Source organism: Marmota marmota, unplaced genomic scaffold, assembly GCF_001458135.2.
Source record: "Marmota marmota marmota unplaced genomic scaffold, marMar, whole genome shotgun sequence".
Lineage (NCBI taxonomy): Eukaryota > Metazoa > Chordata > Mammalia > Rodentia > Sciuridae > Marmota > Marmota marmota.
In genome coordinates, this window is record NW_025999905.1 from 7,788,584 (window position 1) to 7,807,155 (window position 18,572).

The 18,572-nt window shown below is 31.7% G+C and overlaps 1 protein-coding gene across 6 annotated transcripts in view; it reads right to left on the minus strand.

Moving 5' to 3' along the window:
• The window catches only part of Agmo (alkylglycerol monooxygenase), a 336,057-nt gene that overhangs the window by 181,679 nt on the left and 135,806 nt on the right, over nucleotides 1-18,572 (minus strand). For 5 of the 6 annotated variants that reach the window (XM_048799642.1, XM_015498116.2, XM_048799647.1 and 2 more), the window contains exon 6: nucleotides 15,018-15,113. The exons of the other annotated variant lie outside the window; for it this stretch is intronic. In XM_048799642.1, the coding sequence (XP_048655599.1) occupies nucleotides 15,018-15,113 (96 nt within the window). The remainder of the gene's footprint in view (nucleotides 1-15,017; nucleotides 15,114-18,572) is intronic. 6 annotated transcript variants of the gene reach the window in all.

Sequence of the window (18,572 nt, forward strand, 5' to 3'; positions counted from 1 at the left end):
TGGTGATGAAATGTAAAAATAAAATCTTAATTACATCCCCCACTAGTTCTGCTATGTTAATTCAAGACAACACACTCAAGTGTTTAGACAGATGGCAGAGGCGGCCATATTGGCCCCTGATTTCTCTACAGGGAAGTAGGAGAAAGCAGAGCTCCTAGGATATGTGCTTGTCTGCCTAGTTTCACACTTTGAAAAACTCAACAAATGCTGATTTATTCACAGCCAAATGTTTTCCTACCTGATTAGGCAGTTTTCTACTTCAGTAAGCATGTAATATAGAGGTAGCTGAATTTCCACAGCAAGGAGTGAAAAAACAATATTTATAGTTTGGAAATGAAACAATCTGGGGGAATCAAGACTGTTGGGATCATAAAGAGCTTCATAGGGAGTAAAGTTCTGATGAATCCACACCACAGGGTTAAGGAGCTAAAGGCTTGGTTTTAACAAAGACTGGGACTAGGTTATGTTTATATAATAAACAACAGTTTTAAAGAACTAAGTTTAAAACAAATTATCTGGAAGGCTAATTCTTGTCACTGGTGATTACATTATTCTTCAAACAAGAGGTTAAATAACACTTTGATTTCTTTTTGGAAAAATAAATACAAGGAAATGCTAAACATGTTCCTTCAAAGGGAGGTGGATTCCAAATGACTTATTTTTAAGACCAATTTAATTGACAGAAGGAGAACTGAAAACATCCATAATCATAACCATATAAAATTTCATTCCCTTTGTCACATCATTTTATATTTCTCTATTTGGGCAGCCAATAAGAAAGATATGCATGATATTTTAAATAATATTAACTCTATGTTAAAAAAAAGCAATTGAAAAATGAGAGGTAATCCATGTTTAACAATTCAGTCCAAGTGATCTTATAATACATGCCCATATTTCTGACTCATCCTAAAACTCATTATATTGTGATCACTTAATCATCATATTACCAATTTAACATGTGACTTCCATGTTTATTAACCAACAAATATTAATGAGTTATTAACCACATGCCAAGCATTCTCTAAGCATTAGATATTTTAGTGAACAAAACAGATATGAATATCCATCTCAACTTCCATTTTCAAATATTAAATCTCTTTATTGCCATGCAATACAAATTTTGGTCTGTTAAAAACATTTACAGATACTAATCTTTTGAAGGCAAATATACAAAATATGTTTTCAAACAGTAGAATAGAATATACAAATACCTGTATATCTTTAGTCTCTTTGGCCTGCTATTAAAGTCTACTGTGAATACTTTCTTCTTGTTTTTCCCTCTGCCCTATCACCTATCCCATACATGAATTGTAAAGAATATAGTTAACACAATCAATCAATTCATTCATTCATTCATTCAAAAGATGTTTATGTTTAGTTATCTGGACATTGGGGAAGTGAAGGAACATAAAATGTAGACTTTGTGTTTGTCCTCAAAAAGTTTACTGTCAACTCCATATGCCTGATATTCACACTTTATCACATCAATGTTCAGTCTAATCTCTTGAGGTGCTTGTTCAACATACGAGTTCTGAAGCTCAAATTCCAATCCTTTCACAACAGACATTTTAAAATGGAAATCCACGAATTTGTAGACAGTCCTCAGATGAGCTTGGAAGCTCAAGAAAATTCTCAAAATTTTGTTATTTTTATTACTATTGGGAAAGAGTCACTACAACTGAACAGATTCTTGAAGCAGGATGTGACCCTCAAAATGGTAATGAAAAAAACTGTCAGTTCAGGTCAGAAGTTTCAAAGATTCTTTGCCGGGCATTACATTATATATATTACATTTGTATAAACACTAGAAATTTATACATGAGAAAGTTGAATTGGGCAAAGTCCAATTTCATCTTCTTTTCATTAAGTCATGCTAATAAATCCGTGATTCCTGTTGAATAAGCATTTTCCAAAACATATATTTTGGAATATAATTTACTTTTCCACCAAATTCCCTTAAATCCAAACTATGTCATCATAAGCCTGAAAAACATACACTATTAGGGGGAGATATGGAATAAATATATTTATGACAAAAATGTAAGTACAAACATTTAAACACACATAGATAATACAATGTAGTTATTAGTAATTGACACTAAAAATAGTATTAGTAATAAGTATTATTTAAATGATTTCACAGATATTATATATATATTTTTAAATTTTACATAAATACTTTTAAGGTATTTATGTAACCTCTATAAAAGAGGTTAGAGAAAGTGCCTAATGTTACAGCTCGTTAATAGGAGATCTGTGATTTAAAGCCTGATAAGCAATTCTTTCCTGTACACTGTACAAGTGTACAAACAAGTTTTAAGAGAGTGCAAGAATGTCCTATTATCCATCAAGCCAAAAAAAAAAAAAAACAAAACAGCATTCAGCAGCACAGATCCAGGCAATATGGGATATATAGACACTCTAGCTCTAAAAGATAAAATTAGTAACACAGGATTTCAGAGGAGGGGGAAAAATTGCTGATCAGGCTTTTAATCACAGATTTTCTATTAACTAGCTATAACATTAGGCACTTTATAAAACCTGTATATACTTGTTTCCCCCACTTCAAATGGGGACAAGTGTTATCTGGAAATTAAATATGTAAACACAGTCATCCCTAGGTATCTGTGGGGAATTGGTTTCAGTACTTTCCTTTGCAAATACTCAAATATGTGGATTCTCAAGGACTTTATTTAAAATGGCATACTATTTTCAAATAATCTATACATATCTTTCTATACTAAATTTCTAAAATCACCTAGGGATTTCTTATAGTACTTAATGTAGTGTAAGTGCTATGTAAACAGTTGTGATTCTGAATTATAGAGGGCATGCTGACAAGAAAGGTAAGTCTGTAAATGTTCAGTTTGAAAATAATATTTTTCCAAATATTTTTGATACTTGGACTTTTGAATCATGAATGTAGAACCTAAGAATACAGAGGGATCACTGTGTGTGTAAAATACTTAGTACAAGGACTTATACATGGACTGAGCTATGTAGGTGTTTGCTTTTAATAAGGGAAAGAGCTTATGAAGTGGAGGAATTGAGATGGATCTAGTTTATGTTCTAGTCTAACCATCAGAATGATGCTTGACACAAAGAAAGTTTTAAAAAATGCTGTTAGTATTATTTGATATAACTATATTTTTTAAATAGATACCTTGATTATTATATGTAGTGTACTATGCATCTCTAGACATCATTATGACTATTTATGTGCTTTTTTGTGACACAATTTTAATGTGATCTATATTTTAATATAAATTATTAACATAAAAAGGTGAAGTTCAGCAAAGAATAAAAATTAATGGAATGTAGATCAGGAGATATAGGTGTGCTGTCATTGAATACAGTTTATGAAGAACATAAAATGCAAGACATTTTTAATTTATTCAATAAGCAGCAGAACATTATCAAAAGATTTGCGTCAGCACTGGCATCTAAAAATAGGTAAGATTTTTAAAGGGAACAATAGGAGTGGACAAAGGATATGTAGTTGTTTGGTACAGGTGGGACTAAAACTGAGCTGTCTTAATCAATGGCCTTGATCTTTTCACTGTACCATATTGATTCTTCATAAATTCTGCTGCCATTCATTGTGGTATACTGTTAAGGTCTGTAAACAAGTCAGGATGGCGCCTGGCATTTTGCCAGGGGGAGTGGTTTGTGAAGTAATGCCAGCGAGCCATTAAGTGTGGAGATTCCTTATTGGTTGACTGCTGTATCTAGTTTATGTTAATTAAGATAAGCTATGTGTAATGTATATATACCTCTCCTGTCCTGCAATAAACGGCTCCCACTCCTGCTGTATCAATGTACACAAGTTGTTTGTCACCCCCCGGTTATTTTGCTGGGAACACAACAGGATAAACGTATTGCTAAGAGAGTAAGTGTGCAAGAGGAGTAAAGCTCAAAAGTCATCTCTGAAGCCAGCTATTGTCATATTAAGTAAATCACAGAATATCAATATTCTTAGCTTTAAAATGATGGTGTTTGCTTACAGATTTTGATGAATATAAAACTTCAATTTTCTGAAAGTTTTTCTATTACATTTCAGAAAAAAACTATCTGCAGTATGAATGACTATATATAAATGACTATATATACCATTAATTTAAAGGCCCATTATTAAGATACTGTGAACTTAAATTCATTCTTTTAACCTATTAAGGTTTAATTCACCTTTAGTGTTTCAAATTATTCTGTGGAAATTCAGTGAAATTTTTTTACTTGGCTCATATTGGATGGTTAACATGGTGGGTATTTTATGACAATGCTAAGACCTAAGTGTGCTGTCTCAAGGGAAGCTGCAGAGTGTAAGGAATGACAACAAGGCATCTGGAGTTTGAATACTCTTCCTGCAGGAAAACTCCATTATGACACTTACTAATTGCGCATCCCAGGGCAGGTTACTTAGTATAATGGACTTAAGGTAATATTACTACCCATTCCAAAGAGTTTTTATAAAGATGTAAGGAGGTGACATTTGTTGAAATACTTAAGGTACTCCCTGAAAAATGTGAGTGCTAGGCAAGTATATGCTGCATAAAATAATATAGACAAATACAAATGGCATCTCATGAAATATTTCTTGAGACATGTCAGACAATGACAACTATATATAACAGAATTCTTGACATAAGATGATTGCAACTTTTTGCTAAACTTCAGACCTGGTTTTGGTTTCAGATTTTTGGTTTTGTATATTCCTCAATATCCACAACTTTTCCTTCATGCAGAATATTATAGCTTATTATCCTACCATTTTATCCTTTTTGTTCATAATATATACATGACTAGGAATGCCACAGAGACTGAATAAATGTCTGAAGGATATAATTGAAGTATTTAATTTGTCAAATTTCGTAGTTCCTATATTAATCAATTTCTGAATTAGGAAAAAATACTAAACATTGCACTCATTATCATAATCTCACACTCTTATATTTACATATGCATTTTTCTCAAGTAAATTTGCACATTGATTAATTATTTTTGAGTTTTAAGACTTTGTTTATTATATTGGTTAATTCCTATTAAAATATAGGCTATATTCCAATTATATCACAAAATGTGTGTAAATTATCATGATTGTGGCTAGAAATGGTTTATAATTTGCATACAACAAAATAGACATCTAGTTTTCAAAAAGAACAATGCTGAAAACATTTGTTTGTACTTTCTATGTGTTAAGAACTATTCTAATTGTTAGACTAGAACATAAACCATCATCTTTAATCCTCAATGCTATATATTATGATTCTTTATTTTACATATTAGGAAACTGAGGTACAGGAAGGTAAAATAAAACTCCAAGTGCATATTTAGAATAGCAGATAAAATCAGGATTTCAACTCAGGAAAATTAACATCAGAAACCACAAAGGAAAGAATACTGTTTACATTATAAAAATGGTATTGTTATTTGTAGTTTATCTTGATTAAAAAAAACACTCAGGGAACTAATTGTGTGCTTCTAATATTCAAATTTAAGTTTTCATAATCATAATATGTAAAATATTCCCATGTCTCACCTATCTTTACACAAAGTAAATATTTGTTAATGAAAAATATATGCTGACGTAATAAATTCAATACATCTCCCACCTACACAAGGGACAAAATAACCATGTTTCTTACAAAATACCTATTTTTCTCTGCCACTGTAAGTTAAAATTCATATCACAAATATTTATTTTTTTCAATAGAGTAATAAAATAATAAAATAAAATGAAGCATCTACTTAAAAACAAACCTTTACACATGACAAAGTTTTAAGTAGACTATAAGGTTTTGGAGAGTAGATATACACTTCCAAAGATTAGGAAACTGTAATTTTGGGGAAAAGGGCAGTAATAAAAATGCTGTATTGGTTGTGTCCTTAGGATTCATTTTTCCTACATTTCTGCCCAAGCTGCTACCACCCTATGATTTTTGCTGCTTCTAATAGAGTAATATTTTAAAATTTTTATTTGTTCAAATTAGTTATACATGACAGTAGAATGTATTTTAACACATCATATATGAATGGAATATAACTTCTCATTCTGGTTGTACAGGATGTAGAATCACATTGGTTGTATAATCATATATGTACATAGGGTAATAATGTCCAATTCACTCTACTATCTTTCCTACCCCTTTACTCCCTCCCCTCCCTTCACTCCCCTCTACCTAATCCAAAGAATCTCTTGTTTTTTCCTAGTCTCCTCCCTTATTGTGAATTAGTGTCTTACCAGAGAAAACATTTAGCCTTTGTTTTTTTTTTTAGGATTGGCTTATTTCTCCTAGTATGTCATTGTCCAGCTCCATCCATTTACCTGCAAATGTCTTAATTTCATTCTTCTTTAAAGCTGAGTAGTATTCCATTGTTTATCCATAAATTTGTTGAAGAGCATCTAGGTTGGTTCAGTACTTTCGCTATTGTGAATTGAGGTTCTATAAACATTGATGTGGCTGTGTCACTGCAGTATGCTGATTTTAAATCCTTTGGGTATAAACCAAGAAGTGGGATTCCACATAGCATCCCTGTAGTTCTATATTTTAGTTTTTACTGTTTAAGTCTCTCATAAATATATTCCCAGATAAAATATCTGGCTGTACTTATTGCTTGACTACGGAGTGCTGAAGAATTTGTTTTCCTCATAACTTAGCAACTAGGTCACTACATGGGCAGTGTGCCTTGCAGATAGAGTTCTCACAGTAAGATCCTATTAGAATGCTTAAGACATGTCAGACTGCAAGAAGGGGAGGCAAACTCAAAGAGTGCCAGTTTTACTAGATTAGGAGCCAGACCTCGAAGTTTGTGAGTATGAAAGTGACTGGAAATTGAAAGAGGAAATCTCAGAAAGGAAATAGACACACAAAGGGAGCCACAATAACTGCATAAGAATCTCCTTCCAGCCTTGGCTGGCTCTTGCATAGGACTTGACACTGAGGAACTTGATGGAAAGCAAGGAAGGTGAAAAGCCAAAGAAACCCTGAGCAGGAATTTTGACTGCTGCCTCAGGCCAGCAAGAAAGAGAATTTAGAGTTTAAATTCAAATGAGAGGGACTTTGTAAACAACTCAGGAATTTCATTAAGAAAGAAAGAAAAGAAAAAGAAACAGGTCTTGCCCTAATATTCTAGACAGGGATAAGGACATCTTAGGACTAAAAACAATGACAAAAGGCACAACTCCAGACACAATCTAAATTAAAGTTTCCAAAATACAGAATAGCTAGCCAATTCTTTCAACACCTCTTAGAATAAAAAATTTAAAGAAGTGATCAGAGGACCATAAGAGAATCTAGAATCTCTATAATAAATGTGTCATAAATTTAGCATATAATGAAAATAAATTACTAGACATACAAAGAAAAAGGTAAATGTAATACATATCAAGTAACAAAAAAGTAAAAAAAAAAAAAACAGTTGATTAAAATAAATCTGAACATAACCCAAATATTGGAATCAGCAAGAACGTAAAAATAGCTATATAATTAAAACTTAGAGGAAAAGATAGTTGTAACGAGTGACAGAGAATTTCAGAGAAATAAAAACCATTAATATATAAACTGAAATTCTACAATTTAAAAAAGTATCTAATGTGAAAATTATACTAAACGTGCCTAGTAGCAGATTGGAGAGAGCAGGTAAAGGAAAAATAAATTTGAAGGTAAGTTGATGCTTTCAAAAATGAATATGAGAAAACATAAAATTTTAAAAATTAACAGCATTCTTGGTCTCTGAGGCAATATAAAGAAGCCTCAAAATATTAATGTCTGAAGACAAAGAAAGAGAAAGGTACACAAATAATGTTTAAGGAAATAATGACCAGGTTTTTGTTCCCAAATTTGCCTTAAAAAGTACATAGCTATGCAGTCTAATCTATTTGATGTACGAAAAAATACATATGAAACATCATAGTCAAACTAAGCAAAGTCAAAAGTGAAAAGAAAAATCATAAACAGCTAAGAGGGAAAAGACACATCACATATAGAATCACAATAAGAAGAATATCAATTGAATTATCTGATACCAAGAAAATATCCAAAAGTGAAGAAAAAAATGGAGATCTCTTTAAAAAAATATAATTTGAATAAATTTGTCGGTACAAACCTCCATTAGAAAAAAATGGCAAAGACTAATTCTTTTTTTTTTTTGTTTCTTTAAAAATAATCAATTTATTAAATTTAGAATAATAAAAATATTTTGAAATTTATACCATATGAGAATTTGTCATGGAAGAACACTAGCCAAAAGTTTGAGAGGGCTTTAATAGAATTATGCTTTAAGACCATCACATTTATGATAAGTGGTATTTATATCAATTTAAGATAGAATGTCTGCTAAATCACCAGAAATACAACACCTACTCAATGCACACACATATGTGCATGTACACACACACACACACACACACAAGCAAATCAGTAGAAGATGCCTATATCTTTCTATAATCACTTTGACCTTATACTATAGCTCCTCAACAGAGCAATAATAAAAAGAAACTAGTGACATATATACAGAAAAGAAAAAAATAAAATTATTTTTTGTTAAGAGTATAATAATTTTTATTTGTTCTAATTAGCTATACATGACAGCAGAATGCATTTTATTTCATTGTACACAAATGGAGCACAACTTTTCATTTCTCTAGTTGTACACAATTTTGCATCACTTATGCAATCATACATTTACCTAGGGTAATGATGTCTTTCTCATTCCACCATCTTTCGTACCCCCTCCCCTTTTCCCAATACAAAGTTCCTCCATTCTTCCCATTCTCTCTCCCCCCATTATGGATCAGCATTCACTTATAGAGAGAACATTCAACCTTTGTTTTTTTTTTTTGGAATTGGCTTACTTCGCTTAGCATGATATTCTCCAACTCCATCCAGTTATGTGCAAATGCCATAATTTTATTCTCTTTTAATGCTAAGTAATATTCCATTGTGTATATACACTACAGTTTCTTTATCCATTCATCAGAGATATTGGTTTGAAGGGCATCTAGGTTGGTTCCACAGTTTAGCTATTGTGAATTGAACTGCTATAAACATTGAAGTGTCTGAGTCACTATATTATGCTGATTTAAAGTCCTTTGGGTATAGACCAAGGATAGAGATAGTTGGGTCAAATGGTGGTTCCAGTCCAATTTTTCTAAGGAAGCTTCATACTGCTTTCCAGATTTGTTGCACCAATTTGCAGTTTCACCAGCAATGTCTGAGTGTACCTTTTCCCCTACATCCCCACCAACACTTTTTGTTGCTTGTATTCTTGATAATTGCCATTCTGACTGGAGGGAGATAAAATCTTAGAATAGTTTTGATTTGCATTTCTCTACTTATTAGACAGGTTGAACATCTTTTTCATATATTTGTTAATCGATTGTATATCTTCTACTGAGAGATGTCTGTTCAGTGCCTTAGCCCATTTTTTGATTGGGTTGTTTTTTTGGTGATAAATTTTTTGAGTTCTTTATGTATCCTGGAAATTAGTGCTCTACCTGATGTGCATGTAGTAAAGATGTTCTCCCACTCTGTGGGTTCTCTCTTCATACTATTGATCATTGCCTTTGCTGAGAAAATGCTTTTTAGTTTAAATCCATCCAATTTATTGATTCTTGATTTTATTTCTTGTGCTTTAGGATTCCGGGTAAGGAAGTCAGGACCTAATCCAACTTGATGAAGATTTGGGCCTACTTTTCTTCTATTAGGTGCAAGGTCTCCGGTCTAACTTATAGATCCTTGATCCACTTTGAGTTGAGTTTTGTTCATGGTGAGAGATAAGGACTTAATTTCATTTTGCTCATATGGATTTCCAGTTTTCCCAGAACCATTTGTTGAAGAGGCTATCTTTTCTCCAATGTATGTTTTTGGCACCTTTGTCTAGTACAAGAAAACTCTATTTTTTTGTGGGTTTTTTTTTCTGTTTCTTCTATTCTGTACCATTGGTCTACACGTGTATTTTGGTGCCAGTACGATGTTGTTTTTGTTACTATAGCTCTGTAGTATAGTTTAAGGTTTGATATGATGCCTCCTGCTTCACTCTTCTTGCTAAGGAGTGCTTTGGCTATTCTGGGTTTCTTATATTTTCCAAATGTGTTTCATAATTGCTTTTTCTATTTCTATGAGGAATGTTGTTGGAATTTAATTGAATTGCATTGAATTGTATAAGAGTTTTGGTAGTATGGCTATTTGACAATATTAATTCTGCCTATCCATGAAGATGACAGACTTTTTTTTTCATCTTCTAAGGTCTTCTTCAATTTCTTTCTTTACTGTCCTGTAGTTTTCATTGTAGAGGTCTTTCACCTCTTTTGTTAGATTCATCCCCAAGTATTTTATTTTATTGAGGCTATTGTGAATGGAGTAGTTTTCTTAATTTCTCTTTCAGAGGGTTTATCACTGATGTATAGAAATGCATTTTATTTAAGGGTATTGATGTTACTTTGCTGAATTCATTTATTAACTATAGAAGTTCTGTGGTGGAATTTTCTGGATCCTCTAAGTAAAAAATCATGTAATCAGCAAATATGATAGTTTGAGTTCTCCTTTTCCTATTCCCATCCCTTTAATTTCTTTCACCTGTCTAATTGCTCTGGCTAGAATTTCAAGGACTATACTGAATAGGAGTAGTGAAAGAGGCATCCCTGTCTTGTTCCAGTTCTTAGAAGGAATGGTTCTATTTTTTCTCCATTTAGAATGATGTTGGCCTTGGGGTTAGCATAGATAGCTTTTACAATGTTGATGTATGTTCCTACTATCTCTAGTTTTTCCAATATTGTAAACATGAAAGGGTGTTGTATTTTTTTCAAATGCTTGTTATGCATCTATTTGAATGATCATATGATTTTTATCTTTTTGTCTACTGATGTGATGAATTATATGTATTGATTTCTGTATGTTGAACCAACCTTGCATCCCTGAGATAAACACCACTTAATCATGGTGCACTATCTTTTTAAGATGTTTTTGTATGTGATTTGCCAGATTTTTATTGAGAATTTTTACATCTTTCTTCATCAGAGATATTGGTTTGAAGTTTTGTTTCCTTGATGTGTCTTTTTCTGGCTTAGGTATCAGGGTAATACTAGCCTCATAGAATGAGTTTGGAAGTGTTTCCTCCTTTTCTACTTCATGAAATAGTTATAGGAGTACTGGTATTAAGTATTCCTTGAAGGTCTTGTGGAACTCAGCTAAGAATCCATTAGGTCCTGGGCTTTTCTTGGTTGGTAGGCTTTTGATGGCATCTTCTATTTCATTGCTTGAAATTGATCTGTTTAAATTGTATATGTCCTTCTATTTCTGTTTGAAAGAGTATAAAATGTTGCAAGAAGAAAATTCTAGTGGATTGTAAGCAAATTATTTTATAAACTGTATAACTTATTTAAATAAATAATATAATAATTATATTATATTATAAATAATATAACAATTATAAACAATATGATAACTCTGCTATAAATTATAGTAATAGATAAAATAAGGGATTGATATAAAGGAAAACAAATCAATGAAAGAGAGTAAAATGAAAAAAAAAAAAGATCCTACCATACATGGTTACTTTCTTTTCAACAAACACACCAAAGCCATCCAATGAACAAAACTATCTCCAAATAAATGTGTCTGGAGCAAGTGGATATACACATAGAAATAACTAATCTTGTTCCCTACCATATTCTCTATATAAAGATAATTACAAGTATGTCACAGACCTATAGGTGAATTCCAAGTATATCATAGGCCTAAAGGTAAAACTCAAAACTTTAAAGTTTCAAAAAATATTCTAGGAGAATATCTTTCAGAGTTTGACACAGTTAAACTTTCTTAGAAATTAAAAAAAAAAAAATAAGAAAAAAAATAAGAAATTAAAATTTTTCTAAATTCAGTATTTCTGTTCATCAAATTTACAGCTGCTCAGTATCATTATTAAAGAAATAACAACATACAGAGATCACATTTTACCCAAAGTATAATGGTTAAATTCATATTAATGTCTTACTCTGATTTTTATCTCTTAGCGATCCCCAAAAAAAACCCTCCTACAGGAAGAGAAATGGCTACCCTATGTCTTTCTAAAGGCATTTTATGTATATCTGAATATGCAAAATATATAATTTTATGTCTTTTAGCATAAATATTAGCACATAATATACATAACACATACTATATACTTTGATTTATTTGGTATTCTATTCATATCAATATACAGAGATTATTCATTATATTTCTTTTTTTTTTTTTAGAGAGAGAGAGAGAATTTTTAATATTTATTTTTTAGTTTTCGGTGGACACAACATCTTTGTTTGTATGTGTGCTGAGGATTGAACCCGGACCACACGCATGCCAGGCAATCGCGCTACCACTTGAGCCACATCCCCAGCCCTATTCATTATATTTCTAATATTTGCATAGTGTTACATTTAGGGGTTTCAGTTTAGTATTATAAAAATCATCAAATAATTTGATTCAAATCTTCAATACTAAAGTTTTAAATAATTTTGTTTGTTATAACATTTTTGTACTCAAGTATCATATGATATATACATGAAAAAAATAGTAAATTTATGATCAAAGGTAGCAGTTAATGTTAGTAATATTACTGCACCATGTAAAATCAGCTAGCACCCAAATAATGAAAAATATCTAAAACTCTAAAAATGTTGTAGTTACTAAGTTAAAAATATATATTAGATAAAAAGTTTCTTTTATTGAACTCAGCAAATTCATAAGAATAACAATATGTGACTAAGAATCTGTTGTGTCTTCATTAAAGTACCCTAAGAGTAAACAGAAAATTTCAATGAACTATTCAATTTGTTTAATGACCCATTTTTTTTTCTTCCTATAAACAATTTTTTAAAAACATGATTTAAAATTGTTTTTATTTTTCCTTCCTCTCATCTTAACTGGGTTGATTGAAAGGAAAAACATTTTTCTTCTTCACTTTTAGAAAATCCATACCACCTTAAGACTAGTTTACCCTGAGAGTGAGAACTGATCTTCATGAAGGGAAAGAACTGAGAGTCACTTAGGATAGCACAAATTGCATTGGCCAACACTGTCACATCTATAGCTCACACATGTCATTTCTGTGCCTGGTCAGCTATATCCAGGATGCCTGATCTTAAACAGTGTGCAAGTAACTCAGCGGGGTTAATACTTTTTCCAGTCATAAAGTGGATATTTTCCTACACTGAAGGTTATTGTTTTCAGTCTCCATTTTTATTTCCTAATATGGATATTAGCATTATATGAAAAAGTCCAGCAAACACATGTTAAAAATATTTTTTTAAAAAAAATAGTTTAATCTTCTCCTTACTCCAATTCTTCCAGTTCTGTATTCCATTTACCCAAAGCAGCCACTATGAAAAATATCTTGATTCTAACCCCTGGAGAATTATTCTATTATTTGTAAACAAATGGTGGTATATTATGTACAATAAACTAGTGACATCACACAGTTGTGAAAAAAATTTCAGAAATGTATCCACAGCTAATAACTTGAATTTTGAGGATCCAAACCATCACTTCCATAAAGTGTCTTCATGCCTCTCAGGCCAGTCCAGCTGTTGTAATTACACATGGCAAAGTACTTTCAAAACTAAGAAGTAGAGCACAAGGGAGAGATTCTAAGGCACTGCTTTTGAACTGGAAAGGAAGCCACCTGGAGGTTCATTCTGAGCTTAAAAGAAAGAATTTTCACCACTGGCTTTTCCTCACTCTCAGTTTCCCACTTCAGGGAATGGAACTGAAATCCTATTCAGGGACATTTCTGAGAGACAGGAAAAAAAATGGAAGTTACTTAGGCACCATTGTTCTGTATCCAGACAAAAAGCTGACCAATACGTGGCACGACCTGGGGCAGAACTGCTATAAAAGTGTAATTCTCCTTTAACCCCTCCATGTAAATCATCAGAAAGTTTCCATCCACTGATTTAAACAAATTTGGTCCTTGACCTCTAGAGTCAGAATTGGCCTCAACAACTCTTTCAGATGGTTGTAGTATTGACTGTTTGATGTGTGTCAACTATCATAAAACACAATAGTATTTCATGAGCGATCTTCAAAAAATGCAACATATGTTCGAAGTCAGGGTAACAGTCTCTTTATTCCAAGCAAATCAGTAGCAAGAAATATTGCAGATTAATGAAATAATGCTCTTTGTTGTATCAAGATTTGACATCTTATGCAGCTGTGATTTGTGATATTTTTCAACCAATTGCAACACCTGTCAATGTGCTTCCTATCGTAACTTCAAAAGGCTTCCAATAAATACCAAATGCTTGAAAGCGTTCTCGAGTGTATAAGTAGGAATTTTTCTGGGTCTGTGATTTTTGATACTTAACAACAAGATCAGTACAATAGTTCATAAACCAAACAGTTGCTTAATGATCTATCTGCAAACATTCAAGTCTGACAAATTGAAATACCCCAGAAGAAACAAAAAATTCTATTTGTTTAATTTTTTAGAAGACAAATAAAGCCTTAACAATATATTGAATGCCTTTAAATAAAACCTAAACTATATAATTAAAATAATATTTTCCAAAAAAAAGTATTTTTCTAATTTGCATAAATATTAATTTTTTCCAAGGAGTTTTCAAGAAGTTTCTACTGATATATCTATATAGATGTCTCTAGATTTTTTAGTATATGAATATATAAATATATATCTATATAAAATGTATAAAAATTTATATCTCCAAATTGAAATAAATTTTAACATCTCAGTAATATTTAATAAACTGCAATACAGGTAGATATTGTATTGAATATAGTATTAAAATGTTTTGGTACTTAATAGTTCAAAAATTGTTTTATTTAATCAAGACCAACTGGCCTCATTGCTTCTTATAAACTTCGCAGTATATATTCAGAAAAAAGGAATAAAAATGAACAGATGTTTCTCCTTAAAGAAGGCAGACAAAGATTTTTCTTACACAATAAATCAGCTTCTAGTGGATTTCCAGGACATTACTTCAGGCTATTTAGATATAAAACTTAAGGGGTAAAAAAAGTTACCTCAGTATGGATCCAAAATTGGTAAAGTAGATTGAACTGAAGATGAACAGCATATACAGAGGGTGGTATGAAGAGGGCCATGGGAGAGTAGAAAATCTTAAAGATAAAAATAAAAAATAAAAAAAAATTACATACAGTATTTCTCAGCATAGGATTTATCAATGGTTCAATATTCTAAATATACATTTCTTTAGAAAATATACCTTTTTCTATATATTTTCTTATTATATTTGACATTGTGGCATCAATTTTTCACATTGTGATAAAGTTGCAGACAAATAGTAGCTAAATCCACTAACCTTCTATTTTTGCATTTAAGGTTGTTTAGTAAAAATGCCATATGTTGTGTATATTATTTGCGTAACCTTGAAAAGCTAGATGTGTTTCCTGCACATAAAGAAATTTCTTATACACATAAAATCTTACCTTATGTAAGTAAAAAAATTGTAGAAACATGTGCTTTTGTACCTTTGACAACCCCTAAATTCTGTGTTATCTGGCATTTTTAATAATAAAATGAGATACAATAAACAAAAGTGTCTTTGAATAAAGAAAGGATATAATATATTTTTCATTTTAAATATTTTTTATGTAACTGATTAAAGGTATCATAATTTCTAATACTTGGAAGTCATTAAGGTAGGAGGTAATATGTGGTGGCACAGTGGAAACAAATTCTGAAGTCCATATTTCCTAACAGATGGAATGCCTCTGCCTTGGAAAAACAAAATCTTTTGCTTAAACCACAGAACAGTTTAGAATCAACTAAAAAGCGCGATCTACTGTGTTCTCCTAATGACTTTGATCCCCAAGAATGGTTTCATGTTGGTAGAAAACATTTTATTAAATGAAAAAAAAATGAACAACCAAAGAAGAATAAGAAGAATCTTACATGCACTTTATATTTCTGATATGAGAGTCCACATTTCTAAAGGCCAGATATATTAAAAACATTTCTTCTAAACATTACAACTTGATTTCTAAATTATGCACTTGAAATTAGATATTTACATAAAATCTTCTAGCTTCTGATTCTAAACTTAAGTCATGAAAAATATGAACTATTGGACTGGGGTTGTGATTCAGTAGTAGAACACTTGCCTAGCACATGTGAGGCACTGGGTTGGATCCCAGAACCACATAAAAACAAAACAAAATAAGATAAAAGTCATTGTTTTCATCTTTAACTAAAACAATACTAAAAAAAATCAACTATTATCACAAGCAAGGTCAGTTTAATTATTTATAAATGGGTTCCTGATAAATGGAATAAAGTGGTAAGCAAATAAAGAATATAGGACCCTTACTCAAGAGATCATCTTTTAAGCTGTGGTTCCACTGTAGACTCTCTTTTTTATATTCAAAATTTTCTTAAGCTTCTCCAGGACTCAATTTTCTCAGACTAGTGGAGTAGTAGAACACCATTTGAAATCTAATTATCCTTGGGGTTCCAAAAGATCTATGTCTTTATGACTTTTATAATATATTATAATAGGTTAATAATAACCATTGTTTACAACACATTTATGGCCTATGACAAAGGGATAATCTGGAAACTACTCTTTAGTATATGAGAAAAAATGTAAAACAAATTATTTGGGTGCTTAATGAATAGTTCTGTTTTTTTTTAAATAATAAATGGCAGATTAATCAGATTAATACTTATAGTTAATTATAATTTTTCAAATTCTGGGGAATAGACCCATGAAATATTAACAGCAGTTATGGAAAAAGCAGTTCTACAGTTAAGAGGTAAAATGGTGGATTAAACAGGTGAAGTTTCTTTACAAAGAATTTTGAGAGCCTTTACCACACCTGTTAGCCCATGGAATAATTTCTTGATGAATTTCCCAAAGGATTAGATTTCCTAAAAACTCATTTTATGAAACAATATCCTAAACCTTACCAATCAGTAAATATAATGATGAAATGACCATTGGAAAAATGAGTTCACCAGGCATTAAAAAACAATCACACTTTTAATAAGTAAGAGTATAGATTGTCAATAAGTCACATTCATTGAGTGATAATTTTTGGGATTAATATAATGTTACAAAAAAACCTAATTATACAACCAAGATCATAATTTTTAAGATTCAAAGGAGTTTAGTAAATGTAGACCAATTAGGAGAATTCTCACATATCGTTTTTGTTATTTTTGTTTGTTCTTTCACTTTTAAGGTCTGGGAATCAAATCCTGGGTCTCCCATGTGCTAAGCAAGGACTCTACCACCAAGGGATATCCCCAGCCTACTTATCTTCTTTTCCACCTCAAATCTTAGCACTCCCAAATCGTCTATAGCCTTTAAAACCAATGAAAACTCCATTTCCATCATAAATCCTTGGTTGTACTAACTTGACTAAGAAAAATTTTTCTTCCTCAAACTGAGTTTAGTAACAGTAACTGGGCCAAGGGACAGTATACTGTTTACCAAATATATCCATTCTTACCATTCACACCTATGGCATTCTGAGGCCAAGGCTCTTTAGCCCTATTATACTGTTTGCCCTGAGTTATTCTCTTACCTTAGACAGAAAACATATATAATAGGGTCATAAAGATGGAATAACCCAGACAGATCTGTACGTGTGAGGAAAACATGTGAGTAAGCCTAGAGGTGTCCCTTGTCTAACAGAAAGTAAGCAGATTTTATCCATTAGGAGTGAAGCAAGCACACCTGAGGTAATATCAGGGTGCCAGGAACCACATGGCCTGTAGGGGGCACTATAAGTATTTCAGCCTTGTTGAAGGTGTTGGAGATAGGGTAGCAAGAGACTGGATTGGATTCTGCTATTTCGGGGCAGATCCCAGGAAGTTCAGAAACCCTGAAACCATTACAATAATTTGCATTGTTCTAAAGAAATTATCCATCACTCTTATTGATTAGGGAGTTTCCAATGTGTCGTGACTCACTATAGAAAAAAAAAAAGAAAGAAAGAAAAAGAAAAAGAATTTAGAAAGTGACTAAATCAAGAGGGAAGGCTTTTATTACCATTCTAAGTAATGGACATAAGGAAACAGTTAACATTCATCTTGTTAAACATGTAAGAAAAAAACAAATATAAAAATATGTTTGGAGCCTATTTCAAAAGCCCAGTAGAAAATGATGTGTTTTTAATCACATCAGCAACTATTTAATCATAGGAGTAGAGGGTGATAAAGAGGTATAAGACCATATCCAGATTTCTGGCTTGCAAACCACCAGAATCTAGGTGAGAGGTCTAGAAGTGATTCTCCCTCAGAGTATTCACAGTGAACAGGAGGAATAGCTAATGAAGGTCAGATTGGGGAATGTTGTGTTGAGATATACCCCCAGGAAGCTACGGAGTGAGCAGTTGGAACTGTGAGTGTGGAATCAAATATCAAGGAATCAGAAATTATCTGGGTTAAGCTTGCTGATGTGGTACCATGTAAATATCAATTGTATTCAAACTAATGAAGGTATCCACAGTGAGAAGATAACAGTCAAATGTGTAACTCCATGAGCACTTAGAAATAAGAGAGGAAGCAAATTAGGCTAAAAAAAGGACAGTTACAAAGATGGAAAAGATTAC